The sequence below is a fragment of the Staurois parvus genome, unplaced genomic scaffold (genome assembly GCF_062004578.1).
Source record: "Staurois parvus isolate SC_StPar_1 unplaced genomic scaffold, SC_StPar_1.0 ptg000473l, whole genome shotgun sequence".
NCBI classification, from domain to species: Eukaryota; Metazoa; Chordata; class Amphibia; order Anura; family Ranidae; genus Staurois; species Staurois parvus.
Window position 1 is genome coordinate 1,879,873 of NW_028318269.1, and position 14,799 is coordinate 1,894,671.

At 38.3% G+C, this 14,799-nt stretch overlaps 1 protein-coding gene across 2 annotated transcripts in view; it reads left to right on the plus strand.

Moving 5' to 3' along the window:
• Positions 1–2,056: 2,056 nt before the first annotated feature.
• Positions 2,057–14,799, plus strand: part of LOC149452425 (uncharacterized) — a 43,103-nt gene continuing 30,360 nt past the window's right edge. For both annotated transcript variants that reach the window (XM_089689405.1, XM_089689404.1), the window contains exons 1-2: positions 2,057–2,169; positions 11,497–11,832. In XM_089689405.1, the coding sequence (XP_089545531.1) occupies positions 2,103–2,169; positions 11,497–11,832 (403 nt within the window). In that variant the 5' untranslated portion in view covers positions 2,057–2,102. The remainder of the gene's footprint in view (positions 2,170–11,496; positions 11,833–14,799) is intronic.

Below are 14,799 nucleotides of genomic sequence, written 5' to 3' on the forward strand. Positions count from 1 at the left end.
TTTCTCCCTCTTCTCCTGCCTTCTCTCTCTCCCTCTCTTCTTGACCTCTCTCCCTCTCTCTATCCCTGCCCTCTCTCCTTGTCCTATCTCTCCTTCTCTTCCTGCCCCCTCTCCCTCCCTGCCCTTTCTCTCTCCCACTCTTCCTGCCCTCTCTCCCTCCCTGTGCTTTCTCCCTCTCTTCCTGCCCTCTCTTTCTCTCTCCCTTCCTTTCCTCTCTTTCCCCCTCCATGTCCTCTCTCTCCCTGCCCTCTCTCTTCCTCCCTTCCAGTCCTTTTTTTTCCCACCCTCTTCCTGGTTACAGGTTAGGGGTACAAATTGTTGTATACTTGTATTGTGTGATCCACTTGCAAGCAATATTAGTGACATCCACTAGAGTGCAGTGTGCAATATCAAACAGGTTAGGGCATGTTTAAGCATACTGCAAAACAATAAGTGAATGCCTAGGACTAGTTATTGCTTATTGCTAAATGTTTTAGTCTTATTTTATGGTAACATAAACTGTACCTGTGAATGTGTATCCATATTAAGTGATTATATGGCGGCATTAAGGGTACATCCAGTGATGTATACTGGCTAGTTCACATCTGGTTCCCAAAGAGTTAATTCGGCAGGGTATAAATACAGCTTCCAAAATGGTGAACACTAGCTTCCTAAAGATGTCCGATTACAAACGAAACTAGATGAAGCAGTGTTCCCCAGCCAATACATCACATCCCATCCCATCCCTGGAGCGCAATCCAGTTTCTGATTTCAGGGCGGTGGCAGCAATGTATGTACCTGGTGCCGATCCCTAGGCACATATACATGTGAGTGCGGTGTAATTGTTAGGTTTATATGATTTAATAAAGTCAGCCGCTTTGCGCGATGAACCTTTTCCCTGATACTGTTTTTTGAGTGGTGATGTATTGCATGGAAAGAAATCACATTCCTGGTACATGTGAATGGTCAAGTTGGTGACAAGACATACAATGGGTCCAACCAAAAAAAGCACAGTGAGGACTATTTAGTAATAGAAGGTCCAAATAGAAGGTCCATCCATTGTAGTGAGTGTAAATCCATGTGAGGTCACCTGGAAGTGGTCGCCTGTTTTTTCTGTTACTAATGGCACCAACACATGTTCACCTATCTTTTGGCTTTCAAGCAACAATTATTTGAATGAGACTTAATGATACATTGGACATTTTTTTGTATTTTCTTGTGTTGTCCGTTTATATCTTTTTTTTGCATTTTCACATGTGGCAAATTGTTAAGTAATCTTGGTTCACATTTTTGGCAGCGCAGTCTATACACAATTATAGGGCTCACTAATGTGTAACTTAGGCACATTTTGAAGAGAGCAGCCATAATCACACTCATCTGTGTTTCTTTATTTTTGGTTTCTTTCGGGTTTGCCTGTGGTGCAGCTTTCATTGTCATTTGTAGGGTTGCAAATTACTTGCCTTGCCCCGAGCACTGACAACCCACGCTACACCACTGATTATACTACAATGTAAAGGGGCTCTAAACTAACCACCAATGTAAATGTATGGGTGTATTTTTTCCAATAACCACTAGCTACTGGTCATTGTAATGTGTGGTCACTGCAAATTTAAGAATTTTCTGTTGGCATGGTGTGTTGGTGTGCAATTCTACCAACTCGTGTAATGCACACACGATTGTGTGAACTGGCTATAAATCTCAAAAAAGAATGAGTGTAAAAATCATCTGTGTAGTTCTAACCTACTCATCTGTAAATTACTGAGTTTAATACATGGGTGATTTCTCACCCTACTTAGTACTGAAAAAAAGAGCAGTAAAAAAAAGAGTAAAATAGTCATTTATAAAAGTTTTGAGAAAACATAATTGTCAGACCAGCTAAAAAGTGGTTTAAAAAATGTTCCAGGCAGCTTTTTTGCTTTTTGTTTTTTCATATTCACTATAACTAATAAAAAAAAAAAGAAAAAAGAGAGAGGCATCGTTATTTCATCATTATCATAAGTAGGTGGGCTTTAGAAGTGGGGGTGGCATCATGTTATGCTATATATACTGTAATTTAGAAGCAGACGAACATAGGTGACAAAACATCACAGGTGAACCACAGCTAGAAGGAAATCTTAGAAGAAATGTTGCTAAAAATATATGCCTGTCTCCTATGCTCTGTCACTATGGCCTTAGACATCTGTATTAACAGTAAGTAAAAAATGTCTTTTTTTCACCATATTCTATATTAACATAAATGCTATACTTTGAGGGATAAGACTGCAATAAACTTGCTAGGATGTGTTTTATTGGTGGAATTATAAAGAATAACATAAGGGGAATAGGATTGAATTTACAAACCTTGGTAAAAGGAAAACAAAATCTGTTTTAAGCTCCATGCACATTAGCATTTTTAAAACGCTAAAAAAACGCTGGTAATAGCATTTTTAGTCACGTTTAGGAGCATCAGCATTTTATTAGCATTTTTATAGTACATATAGGGGGAAAAAAAGCTAGAAAAAAGCTATTAGGAGCATTTTAGTAATGTTGAGGAACATTCAGCAATTTTTGTTTCTGCCTACAAAAACACTTTTTTTCTGCTGCTAAACGCTGAAGCTTGAAAAACGCTACTAGTCTGAAATAATGTGCAAGGACACAGGATAACACTGTCTAGCTTCTAGGAGCAGAAAAAAAAATTCTTACAGCTTCTAGGAGCTAGTGTACATGGAGCCTTTAAGGAACTTTTAGAGCATGTACCAATTGACAGACAAATCACATGCTGTAAAATATCGTATTGTCTCGATATTTTCTTAACTTGTATTGATGAGAAATGTTCAGATAGAAAGTCCTTCCATTTCTTGTATAAACTCAAAAAGATGATTTAATAATAACGTTGCAAAAATTAGAAATAAAATATTGGAATACAGAATGTTTAAATAAAGTCCAAAAAGTATAGTTAAGTTCTTAATAATAAAATTGTATGTAATTGTGTGTGTATAATATGAATGTGTGTAGATATGAGCAAGCAGCTCCCTTCGCCTAGCTGTCCAAAGAATGAATGCTTTAAACCTTTGTCCTGCTCTAGAAAGCAATCCAGCCCCCACCTTTTCCTCAAAATGGGCTGATATACTTGTAGTCCCACAAAGATAATTGGAAACAGATGTATATATATATAACAAACCCTCCAGCCTACTTCTCTCAAAGTCTGAGTGTAACTTTATCTCTTACATAGATGGGGGAGGATGGTAGACCAATTGCTACCATATGTGGCTTGAATGTAAAGGAAACCCAAGATATATGTTCATATATAAATTCACAAACTATGAAGTCTAATCACTTACTTTTCCCAATCTAGAACAAATATAAATATAATAACTCAATTATTCTATTAAGATCCAACTCATTCATACTTATGTTAGTACTGTTAATAAGAAGATATTAGGTATTAGGTTAAGGAAAGCTTCTAACACATGCAAAATAATGAATCCCAGCAGCAAAAAAGATCATGAAAATAGTTCTCAAAATAACTGATGCATTGTCATTGATATCAGTGTGGCTTACTTAGTATAGCAACTGCGGTGGTTCATGTTTTAACACTTAAAGATTCGGTTGATTTACTAAAGTAGTAAATGCTGTTCACCCTGTACAGTGCATATTCACTTTGTAAAATGAGTTATGGGAAATCAGCTAGCATGAGTTCACTTTGAATAAGCAATCATATGCAAATTTAAAAAAAATTAACAGGATTTTTGCTAGCACATGATTGGGTATTCAACTTGGAAACAAGTTAACTTTATTGATTGACATTTACTTTGCAAAAATAAATATTGACTTTGCTAAGTGAACAGCTTCTATTTATTTAGTACAATGGTCTCCAAACTGCAGCCTGGGGGTCAGGTGTGGCCCTTTCATTGCCTCTTTTTGACCCTTGGGGCACTATTCCTCCCATTGATATGAGGCACCATTCCTTCCACTAACACCAACATTGGGACATAATTCCTCCCACTGATATAGACTAAAGGACACTATTACTTCCACTAACACTAAAGATGGTGCACACGGAGTCTCAGCTCCCTCAAAAGATGTTCTATTGGATTTAGGTCTGTAGACTGTCTAGGCCACTCCAGAATCTTGATATGCTTCTTACGGAGCCACTCCTTGGTTATCCTGGCTGTGTGCTTCGGGTTGTTGTCATGTTGGAAGACCCAGCCACAACCCATCTTCAATGCTCTGACTGAGGGAAGGAGGTTGTTGCTCAAAATCTCACAATAAATGTCCCCATTCATCCTCTGATTAATACAGTGCAGTCGTTCTGTCCCCTTCACAGAAAAGCACCCCCAAAGCATGATGTTACCACCCCCAGGCTTCACAGTAGGGATGGTGTTCTTGGGATGCAACTCATCCTTCTTTTTCCTCCAAACACAACGAGTGAAGTTTAGACCAAAAAGTTCTACTTTGCTCTCATCTGACCACATGACTTTCTCCCGTGCCTCCTCTGGATCATCCAGATGGTCATTGGCAAACTTCAGACGGGCCTGGACATGTGAGGACTTGAGCAGGGGAACCTTCCGTGCAATGCATGATTTGAAACCATGACGGCGTAGTGTACCACCGACAGTGACCTTTGAAACTGTGGTCCCAGCTCTCTTCATGTCATTGACCAGCTCCTCCCTTGTAGTTCTGGGCTGATTCCTCACCTTTCTTATCATCAGTGATACCCCACGAGGTGAGATCTTGCATGGAGCCCCAATCCGAGGGAGACTGACAGTCGTCTTTAGGCTCTTCCATTTTCTAACAATTGCACCAACAGTTGATCTATTTTCACCAAGCTTCTTGGCAATTGCCCCATAGCCCTTTCCAGCCTTGTGGAGGTCCACAATTTTGTCTCTGGTGTCTTTTGACAGCTCTTTGGTCTTGCCCATGGTAGTATTTGGCGTCAGATTGACTGTGGGGTGGTCAGGTGTCTTAAAGAGCTCAGACAGGTGCTAGATTAATAAGTGGAGTAGAGGTGGACTTTTTAAAGGCACAGTAACAGGTCTTTGAGGGCCAGAATTCTTGCTGTTTCTTAGGTGTTCAAATACTTATGTTCAGCAGTGCAAAACAAATAAATTCTTTAAAAATCATACAAAGTGATTTCCTGAATTTTTTTAAAATTCTGTCTCTCAGAGTGGGAATGCACCTACAATGTGAATTTCAGACCCCTCCATGATTTCTAAGTGGAAGAACTTGCAGAATCGCAGGGTGTTCAAATACTTCTGTTCCTCACTGTAAGAAATAATATATATAAATATAATAATATATATAAAAATAATTTTTAAACCTGCAGCATGCATTAAAATAATAGCTGGTGATCCTGCCAGGAAGATCCTTGGCACTTGCTGTCATAAGTTGAGAGCACTTTTGTCCTTTCTCCAAATTGTATTGTCACCCTGTCACATCTGCTTTTAGTGGAGATAAGTGCCAGTTGCACAGACATGTTCTCCTTTTGTTACCAACTGCAAACGTGCATGTATGTAGGAAGTAGTTGCAAAGAAGTTGTGGGAGATCAGCAGTACTCCATTGCAAAACAAGGATGAAAAAAAGGAAACAATATTTTCTATATAAATTGTTTATTATATATAGTGTTTTTTTTATCAAACTAAATGCCGTCCAATCAGATATGTGGTAATACAACAGTGCTACCTAGAAAATGTTCATTCAAGACATTTGCCTGCATTTTAATTAAAGAGACACTGTAACCTTACCCATACAAGGCAAAATGACAATGTCTCTGCAAATAAGCCCCCCACCCCCTTATACTCACCTGTTCAGCACTACCACATGGCTCCTGCTATCTTCACAGATGGAACCAATACCAAGGGCTAAAAGGTATGGGGGAGTATTTGTATAGCTCCTGGCTGTCCCTCATTTGGAGAGAGTGTCCCTCTGTGGAAATCACATCCTTCTGCCCCCTTTCCTCCTTAGTTATCCCTCTGCTATTCTGTGCAGCAGAACATGCTCCTTGATCCCACCTGTTCCTTGGTCCAGCAGTGTCCTCATCACCGCTGGTTTCTCCGGCCATCTTCTCTCCCTGGTGTCGGCATCCCTAACAGCTTGCGGCTTTACAACCAGGTGCCCGCTGCGCATGCGTGAGAAGCACTGCGCTTTGTGAATGGCCCAGTAGTTTTCTGGGACCTGTCACATGTCCCAGAAGACTACGGGGAGGGATGACAACTTCTGCTTCCAATTGCCTAGGCGATTGCAGCGGAAGTGGGAGCGGGTACCTGTCAAATTCCGGTACCCGCTCCCCCAAGGTCTGCAGTCTCTGGTCATCTCCTGTACTAAGTCCGCAATCACTGGTCATCTCCTGTAGTATGTCCGCAGTATCCGGTCATCTCCTGTACTGTGTCCGCAGTATCCGGTCATCTCCTGTACTGTGTCCGCAGTCTCTGGTCACCTCCTGTAGTATGTCCGCAGTCTCTGGTCATCTCCTACAGTAGGTCTGCAGTCTCTGGTCATCTCCTGTACTAGGTCTGCAGTCTCTGGTCACCTCCTGTACTATGTCCGCAGTCTCTGGTCATCTCCTGTAGTATGTCCGCCATCTCTGGTTATCTCCTGTAGTATGTCCGCAGTCTCTGGTCATCTCCTGTAGTAGGTCCGCAGTCTCTGGTCATCTCCTGTACTATGTCTGCAGTCTCTGGTAATCTCCTGTAGTACATCCGCAGTCTCTGGTCATCTCCTGTACTATGTCTGCAGTCTCTGGTCATCGCATGTAGTATGTCCACAGTCTCTGGTCATTACCTGTACTATGTCCGCAGTCTCTGGTCATCTCCTGTAGTAGGTCCGCAGTCTCTGGTCATCTCCTGTACTATGTCTGCAGTCTCTGGTCATCTCCTGCAGTACATCCACAGTCTCTGTTCAGCTCCTGTAGTACATCCGCAGTCTCTGGTCATCTCCTGTACTATGTCCGCAGTCTCTGGTCATCTCCTGTACTGTGTCCGCAGTCTCTGGTCATCTCCTGTACTGTGTCCGCAGTCTCTGGTCATCTCCTGTAGTACATCCGCAGTCTCTGGTCATCTCCTGTACTATGTCCGCAGTCTCTGGTCATTTCCTGTACTATGTCCGCAGTCTCTGGTCATTTCCTGTACTATGTCTGCAGTCTCTAGTCATCTTCTGTAGTAGATCCGCAGTCTCTGGTCATCTCCTGTACTATGTCTGCAGTCTCTGGTCATCTCCTGTAGTACATCCACAGTCTCTGGTCATCTCCTGTAGTACATCCGCAGTCTCTGGTCATCTCCTGTACTGTCCACAGTCTCTGGTCATCTCCTGTAGTACATCCACAGTCTCTGGTCATCTCCTGTACTATGTCTGCAGTCTCTGGTCATCTCCTGTAGTACATCCGCAGTCTCTGGTCATCTCCTGTACTATGTCTGCGGTCCATTGGTTCAGAATATTTTTTTTCTTATTTTCCTCCTCTAAAACCTAGGTGCGTCTTATGGTCAGGTGCATCTTATAGAGTGAAAAATATGGTAAGTTGTCACTGACATTCTATTGAATCGGCTACTCTATCTAGTTACTGACATTGTTCACTAGTTACACAAGTTGATGCCTAGTTCAGCACACCTATTAGCAAACACATCTCAAGCATAAGGCAGTCATCAGAGCCTACTGCAGTGTCCGCCCTCTGTGGGCCAAGCCACACCACTGCTTCCTCCACAATTGAGTCCCATTTATCAAAGGACACTTGTCATTGTTGCTATTTGCTACTAAAGAGGAATTAACCCTTACCAATAAGTGCTTCTGCCCACCCCTTAAAACCTCTTGCTTAAATCCTGTATCTCATCTTGTACATTAAAGGGGTACTGCCCAAGTTAAATACCACTTAAAGGGATAGTGCCAGTACCTGCATAAATCCTTTTGATGGACTTCCACCTGTTGCAACCAAGGAGATCTGAATTCTTGTAGTGCACCAACTGGGCCCCAGCAAGCATGTAGAAGATCTTCTATTGCAGTTAAAGGGACATTAGCCTTCCTAATGAAAGAACTCTTTCCTTACCACAGACTTAAACCTTGTCATCAACTTCTGAGGGCAAAAGTGGGCTAGTTTTACACTTTAATAGTTTTCCTTTGCTCACTGGGGACAGAAACATCTCAGAGTTGAGGCCTTTGGTTAAATTCTAAGTTGCAGGACATCCAAAACTGTTTGAGATTTTTGCTATATATGTTAACCTTTGCTTAAAGTTATTAAGAGTGATAACTGTTATATGCACGCCTATAATTTTGTGCTGCTTTACCATGCAGATATTCAACTCTAATATAAACAAAATATCAGTTCACTCTAATTTGCATGTGAGTCTATTTTCTGGTAATATTGAGAGTGTTTACAAGGGGGTAGTGCTACAACTACTGTATGTATGTTTTACCCTGCACTTGTTTAAAGCAGGCATTCTTAACCAGGGTTCCGTGGAATCCTTGGGTTCCTCCAGAGGTTACTAGGGATTCCTTCAGCTGTGGCAAACTGACCTTTTATTTGATGGTACTTGCATAGTTCTAAGCCCAATACCATTTGACGGAGTCAGCTGCATGACACCAAGGATCTCTTTAACTGTTTGTAAGGGTTGTATTCTTTTAACTAGCCACCAATGTAAGTTGCATTTTTCTCATTGGCAGCCAATTAATTTGTCTTATCAGGGTTTCCTTGAGACCTGAAAATAATTTTAAGGATTCTCTTTTGAGTAAAAAGGTTGAGAAAGGCTGATTTAAACCTAAAACTTAATAAATTCAGATTTGAAATAAACTATTGCATTTTTCACTTTTGAAAAGCCAATATAAAGGAAAAATAATAAGGGAAGAAACGCATTTGTGAATTTAACATTTGATTTTTAAAAAATTTTTCTCCATGATCCTGGTAACTGGGAGCTTATTGGGCACTGCCCTTTGCCTACATACTTTTTAGTAAAAGGTGTCCATTTATTTTACTCTAGAAAGTTGGGGGGTACAGCATTTGATTTCCACTCCTGTGACAGTTTTCGGGTCTAGCAGCCAATTGCTAGGCTTGACTGAGGGCATTATGTCACCACTCCCTTGGTTTTTGACACTGGTAACATTAGTGGCAGCTGAAAAGTAGATCAGTGCACTGATGATGGCAAGATGACTAAAGTGATCATTGGGGTGCCTTTGCAGAAAAATTTAAGCTGTTTCACTAAAGGAGTTGAGAATCTACACTCAGTACACTGAGTGAATACTCACTTCAATTATACAATCATGTGAAAAGCAAATTCCTGTTTACTTTACATTATTTGATAGTCAAAGTGAACGTGAATTTGCTTTTCTCAAGACTGGATAATTAAAGTGAGTTTTTACTAATTTTACTTACTGATGATTCTCAACTCCTTTGGTAAATCACTTTTCTCTGCATTGGCAAGATGATAGTGTTCCTTTAAAGTGGATCTAAACCCAAACTCAAAAATGTAATCTATTTTAGCTTACTTGACCTGGGTGTGGTGGTTGTATTAGTTTTCATTTTTCAGTCTTCTTTTGCTTTAGATTTACCTGGTAATCCTGCAAATAACACACTTGGGTGGCTACATCACTGTATCTGTATCTACGCTGTATCTTTGTAGGGAACAATGGTTGTCACCCTAGGCTGCTCTCCTGATATGGACTGCAAGTATGATAAGTGATTCTGTATTTGCTGAAAATGTCCTTAGCTGAACTCATTCTGGGCCAATGTTTTCCAGTTACTGTCCACCTTGTTCTCTCAAATGCTTGTTCCTGACCCATTAGTAGCCTTCTTGAATCCCCAGCCTGATGCTATCATGAAACCCAGTTCTACCTACTACTTCAGGTAAGCATGGCAGCCAAACAAATCATAGCAATGGCATGGATAACCCCTGGCCTTCACCTGGTCAAGACTAACAATAGGATAACCCAAGCAATAGTGCACACGAAAATCTAAGCGGTGTTACGCAATAGAGTTGCAAAATATACTAAAGTTAAGCAACCGCGAGTTGACCATTATCTTCCCTTGCACTTTGTTTACACACTCCTGCTCCCAAGATAATGACCTATGCGCTTACATCGCTAAGGCTTTACCCCCATCTCCCATCATGTAGACCCCTGAGATCCCCTTTCCAACCCCTGCTAACCTCACCACTTCTCCCTACAACATGGACGTTGGTCTGGGTCTCCCGGATGATTGATCGTTTTCCTGTTAGCACTTGGATGTATACGGTATCTGATCGAAATTCCCTTTAGCTGATTGTATTACTTCCATCTCACTATAGTGGACTCTATATGTATTTTTCTTTTTGCTCACCATTGTACTCTTGAGCTTCTACTCTCTGGAAATCTGAACTTCTGTAATTTGTAAACCCACTCTACTATGCTGATTTGAATATGCATTTGACTGTACATTTGTAACATCTCCTGCTCATCCCAAGTGTCTTACAGTTATTATTATCTGTTACTTGTAAACTTCAATAAACACATTGAGCAAAAAAATGTTTTTAGCTTTAGAAAAAGGAAACTAATGTAGTCACCACTTCTAAGGACTGTGAGCTGCAAGTTATTGCATTTTTGTTCTGGGGTTTGGTTATCTTTAGGGCCCCTTTCACACAGGCGTTCTGTATGTCCGTTTTTTCATCTGTCCGTTTACGGATGAAAAATGGACACCTATGTATTTCTATGGACTAGCGGATATAAATGGATGTGCATCTGTTTACATCCGTTAACATCCGTTTTTTTGAACGGAAGAAAACCCTATTTTTCTTCTGTTAGAAAAAAATAGAACTGATAAAAAACTGATGTAAACAGATTGAAACGGTCAAAAACGGAGGTAAAAGGACAAAAACAGATGTAAATGGATAGAAACTGATGGAAACAGATAAAATACGGATGTAAACAGATGTAAACAGACAAACGGAGGTAAATGGATGAAAACAGATGAAAATGGATGTAAACGGACAATTAATAAAAACAGATGTAAACTGATGAATAATGGATGTAAACTGATGAAAAACTGACATACACTGATAAAGAACGGATGTAAACTGATGAAAAATTGATGTGAACTGATCCGTTTTTTCTTGGAAAAAACGTGACTGAACTGATGAAAAAAACAGAACGCCCATGTGAAAGGTTCACACTACTGCAACCTGAAAGTTGTACGACTTACAGTGCGACTTTACCTGGCGACTTCCTGGCAATTTGAGTACTACTTTGATGTGACTTTGAAGTGACTTTCAGGGAATGCCTGGGTAATCTTCCTGTAATGTCAGATCCAAATCACATTTAGATGAGGATCCAATTTGGAAGCGACTTCCATTAAAGTCTATAGGCACAAGTCAGCTAGAAGTCACCTTGAAGTAGTACAGGAACCTTTTCTAAAGTCGGAGCGACTACAGTAGTGCTAATTAAGACAGTTCTCATTAACTAACATGGGATTTCACATGTCAAGTGACTTGGGGTCTCACAAGTCGGATCCCAAGTCGCGACAGTTTGAACTGAGCCTTAAAGTTGTGTTTAAGTGTGAAATAATATATTATTTGTTTCTCATAGATGGAGTCTATTTAGTGAAGCAAGAACCTAAAAAGTTACTACTTAATCCTGGAGAAACTGCATTCATTAACTGCACAGTGGATACAAATAATGTAAAAAATGTTTACTTCAGGAAACGTTTCACAAAATTAATGGTCATAGTAGTGAATACGACCCACAGTACTGGATTTCTGAAAATAGAGAATTATAAGAATCATCTGACATTCTCTGGCCACTTTCCACATTTCACCCTAATGTTGAAGAATGTGACACATGATGACTCCGACTTTTATATCTGTGATGCATATATTGAGGGCTCATTTCCAATCACTGGAGAAGGAACCTTCATTTTTGTTGGTAAGCTCAACCAAAACATTTTAACACTGTACCTATTACAGCTTGTCGCAAATGTTCTTACTGATTAGACTTGCGTGAGTGATGGATTTGGCAAGTGATTTGGCAAAAGATGACTACATTTTTCAATCTGCTTGGTGAATAACTGATTATCCTGATGTATTAGTGAACTGGTATGGAGCCTGTTGTCAGGCTTTGGGGCACTTCTGAGATAATTCAAGGACAGGTGCATTTGACCTGCAACTGACATCCTTCTGATCTGCATTTGACTTTCTAGAAAATGTTTTTGAGTTCCCATAACTGCTATGGAAACCTCTGCATTTTGAGTATACCTACAGTAAAACCAACAATGCACATAAAAAGCGTGAGCCTCCTGTACTTGGAAAGCTGCACACTAAATAAGTGCTTGAACACAGAAACACCCCAAAATTTAAACCATAAAACATTAAGGTGCAATGGAATAGAATATGAAAGAAAAGAATAGAAAAAAACAATAGAGTAAAATAGAATATAACTGCCTTCCAATGAATGTATTTGAATAGAATAAATAAGAATAGAAAAGAATCGACTACAAAAGAATAGAACTGAATAGAATAGAACAATAGAATAAAATAGAAAACATATAACGATCTTCCGAAATTAAAATATTGAATAGAATAAATTAAAATGAAAATAAAATAGATGAGAATAGAATAGAAAAGAATATAATATAATTAAACCATAAAACAATTAGGCGCACTATAATTTTATTTGACAAATAATTGACCAATTTAATAAAGTGCGTCAAGCATGAATTTGCAATATTGCCAAAACTATAAAATTCAATTTAAATGAAAATCCAAAAAACGGTTTAATTAGAAGCAGAGTGCATGAAGCCACTGCAGGCTATTGGCACCAACTTCAGTGAGAAGACAAAACACGTGAATCCACTAGACATGTTTGTTCCAAATTCAAATTCTGACAATTTTTTTGATATTCAGACATTCAGATGTCTCATAATTTCTACAATGGAATTACAATAGAAATCTGATGTATCGAAACAAATATTAGATGAAAAGCTAATCAAATTTGACTCAAATTCGAATATGAAAAGAATAGAATAGAACATAAAAGAATAGATAAGACATTAAAAGAATAGAATAGAAAAACAGAACAGAATACAATATAAAAAAATACAATACAATATCAAAGAATATTAGAGATTGGAATAGAATAGAATAAAATAGAATACAACCATCTTTCAAAATTCTAATTTCAAAAACAAAACATTTGAATCTGAATAGAAAACAATAGAATAGAAAGAGTAGAATAGGACAGAAAAACAATAGAATAGAAAAGAATAGAAAAGAAAATAATAAACAATGGAATAGAATAAAATTGAAAAAATATAACTGTCTCCCAAAATTTGAATTTCAAATAGAATAAATTTGAATAGATTAAATAAAAAAGAATAGAATAGAAAATAGAAAAGAATAGAAAAAACAATAGAATAGAATATACTGTCTTCCGATATTCAAATTTCAAATAAAATAAATTTGAATAGATCAGATTAGAAAAGAAAAGAATGGAATAGAAAATAAAAATAGAATAGAAAAGAATAAAATAGAATAAAAAAAATAATAGAATAAAATGGAAAGAATATAACAACTGTCTTCCGAATGTCAAATTTTTAATAGAACAAATCTGAATTTGAATAGAATAGATTAGAATAGACTAGAAAAAGAAAACAAGAGAAAAAACAATAGAATAGAATAAAATAGAAAGAATATAACTGTCTTTCAGAATTTGAATAGAATAATTTCAAATAGAATAGAAAAGATCAGACTATAAAAGAATAGAATAGAGAAAACAATAGAATAGAATAAAATAGAAAGCATATAACTGTCTTCTGACATTCAAATTTCAAATAGAATAAATTCAAATAGATTAGACTCTAACAGAATAGAAAAGAATAGAACAGAATTAAACCATAACAAAATCAGGTGCACTATAATTTAAATGACAAATATAATAAAGCGCATCAAGCATAAATGTGCAATATTGTCAAAACTATAACATCAAAATTCAATATAAATGAAAATCCAAAAAAAACAGTCTAAGAGGAAGTAGAGTGCATGAAACCACTGCAGGCTATTAGCACCAACTTCAGTGAGAAGACAAAACACGTGAATCCAGTAGACATGTGCAGTTCATTTCATTACGAATTTGTACAATTTGTTCATTATTCGGACATTCGGATGTCTCAGAATTTCTGAACTGCAATAGAAACAAATACGCTACAAAACAAAATCTGGACGAAATTCGACTTTGACTCAAATTGAAATTGAATTTGAATGCTAAAAGAATAGAACAGATTAGAATAGAACTAAAATAGAGTAGAATAGAAAGAATATAACTGTCTTCTGAAATTCAAAGAGCATAAATATGAATTTGAATAGAATAGAAAAGAATAGAATAGAAAAGATCAGAGATAAGGTGCAGGGACTCCCCCCTTCTGAGTCACCCTTGTCTCCGCCTCCTACCCACCTCCAAAAACAATCCCTTGGTCCCACCTCCCAGTACTGCCCACTTTAGAGAATACAGAACCAAGTACCATATTGTGCTAAGTACTTTGGAATTTGTTAACGATAGACCCTCGGCAGCAACAACAGATCTCTAAACGCTGCAGCAGCCAGCGATAATAGACCCACCTCCCTCAATGGTAGATCACTCCCAGCAACAAATGAAGCCATAGAATAGAATAGAACAGAATAGAAAAAAAACCAATAGAATAGAATAAAAGATATTGTAAAGTGCAGTGCAAACTATATAAATCACGTATAATAATAATAATAAAGCTGAACTAAACCCTCCTCTTCTCAGCCAAGGAAGCTGTTATCTTAGTCTCTGTTTGATCTGCAACTGCCATGGTTCTGCACATGTGATCAGTTATGACCTCAGCCATTTGATATCTTGACAGTTTGGTTGAGA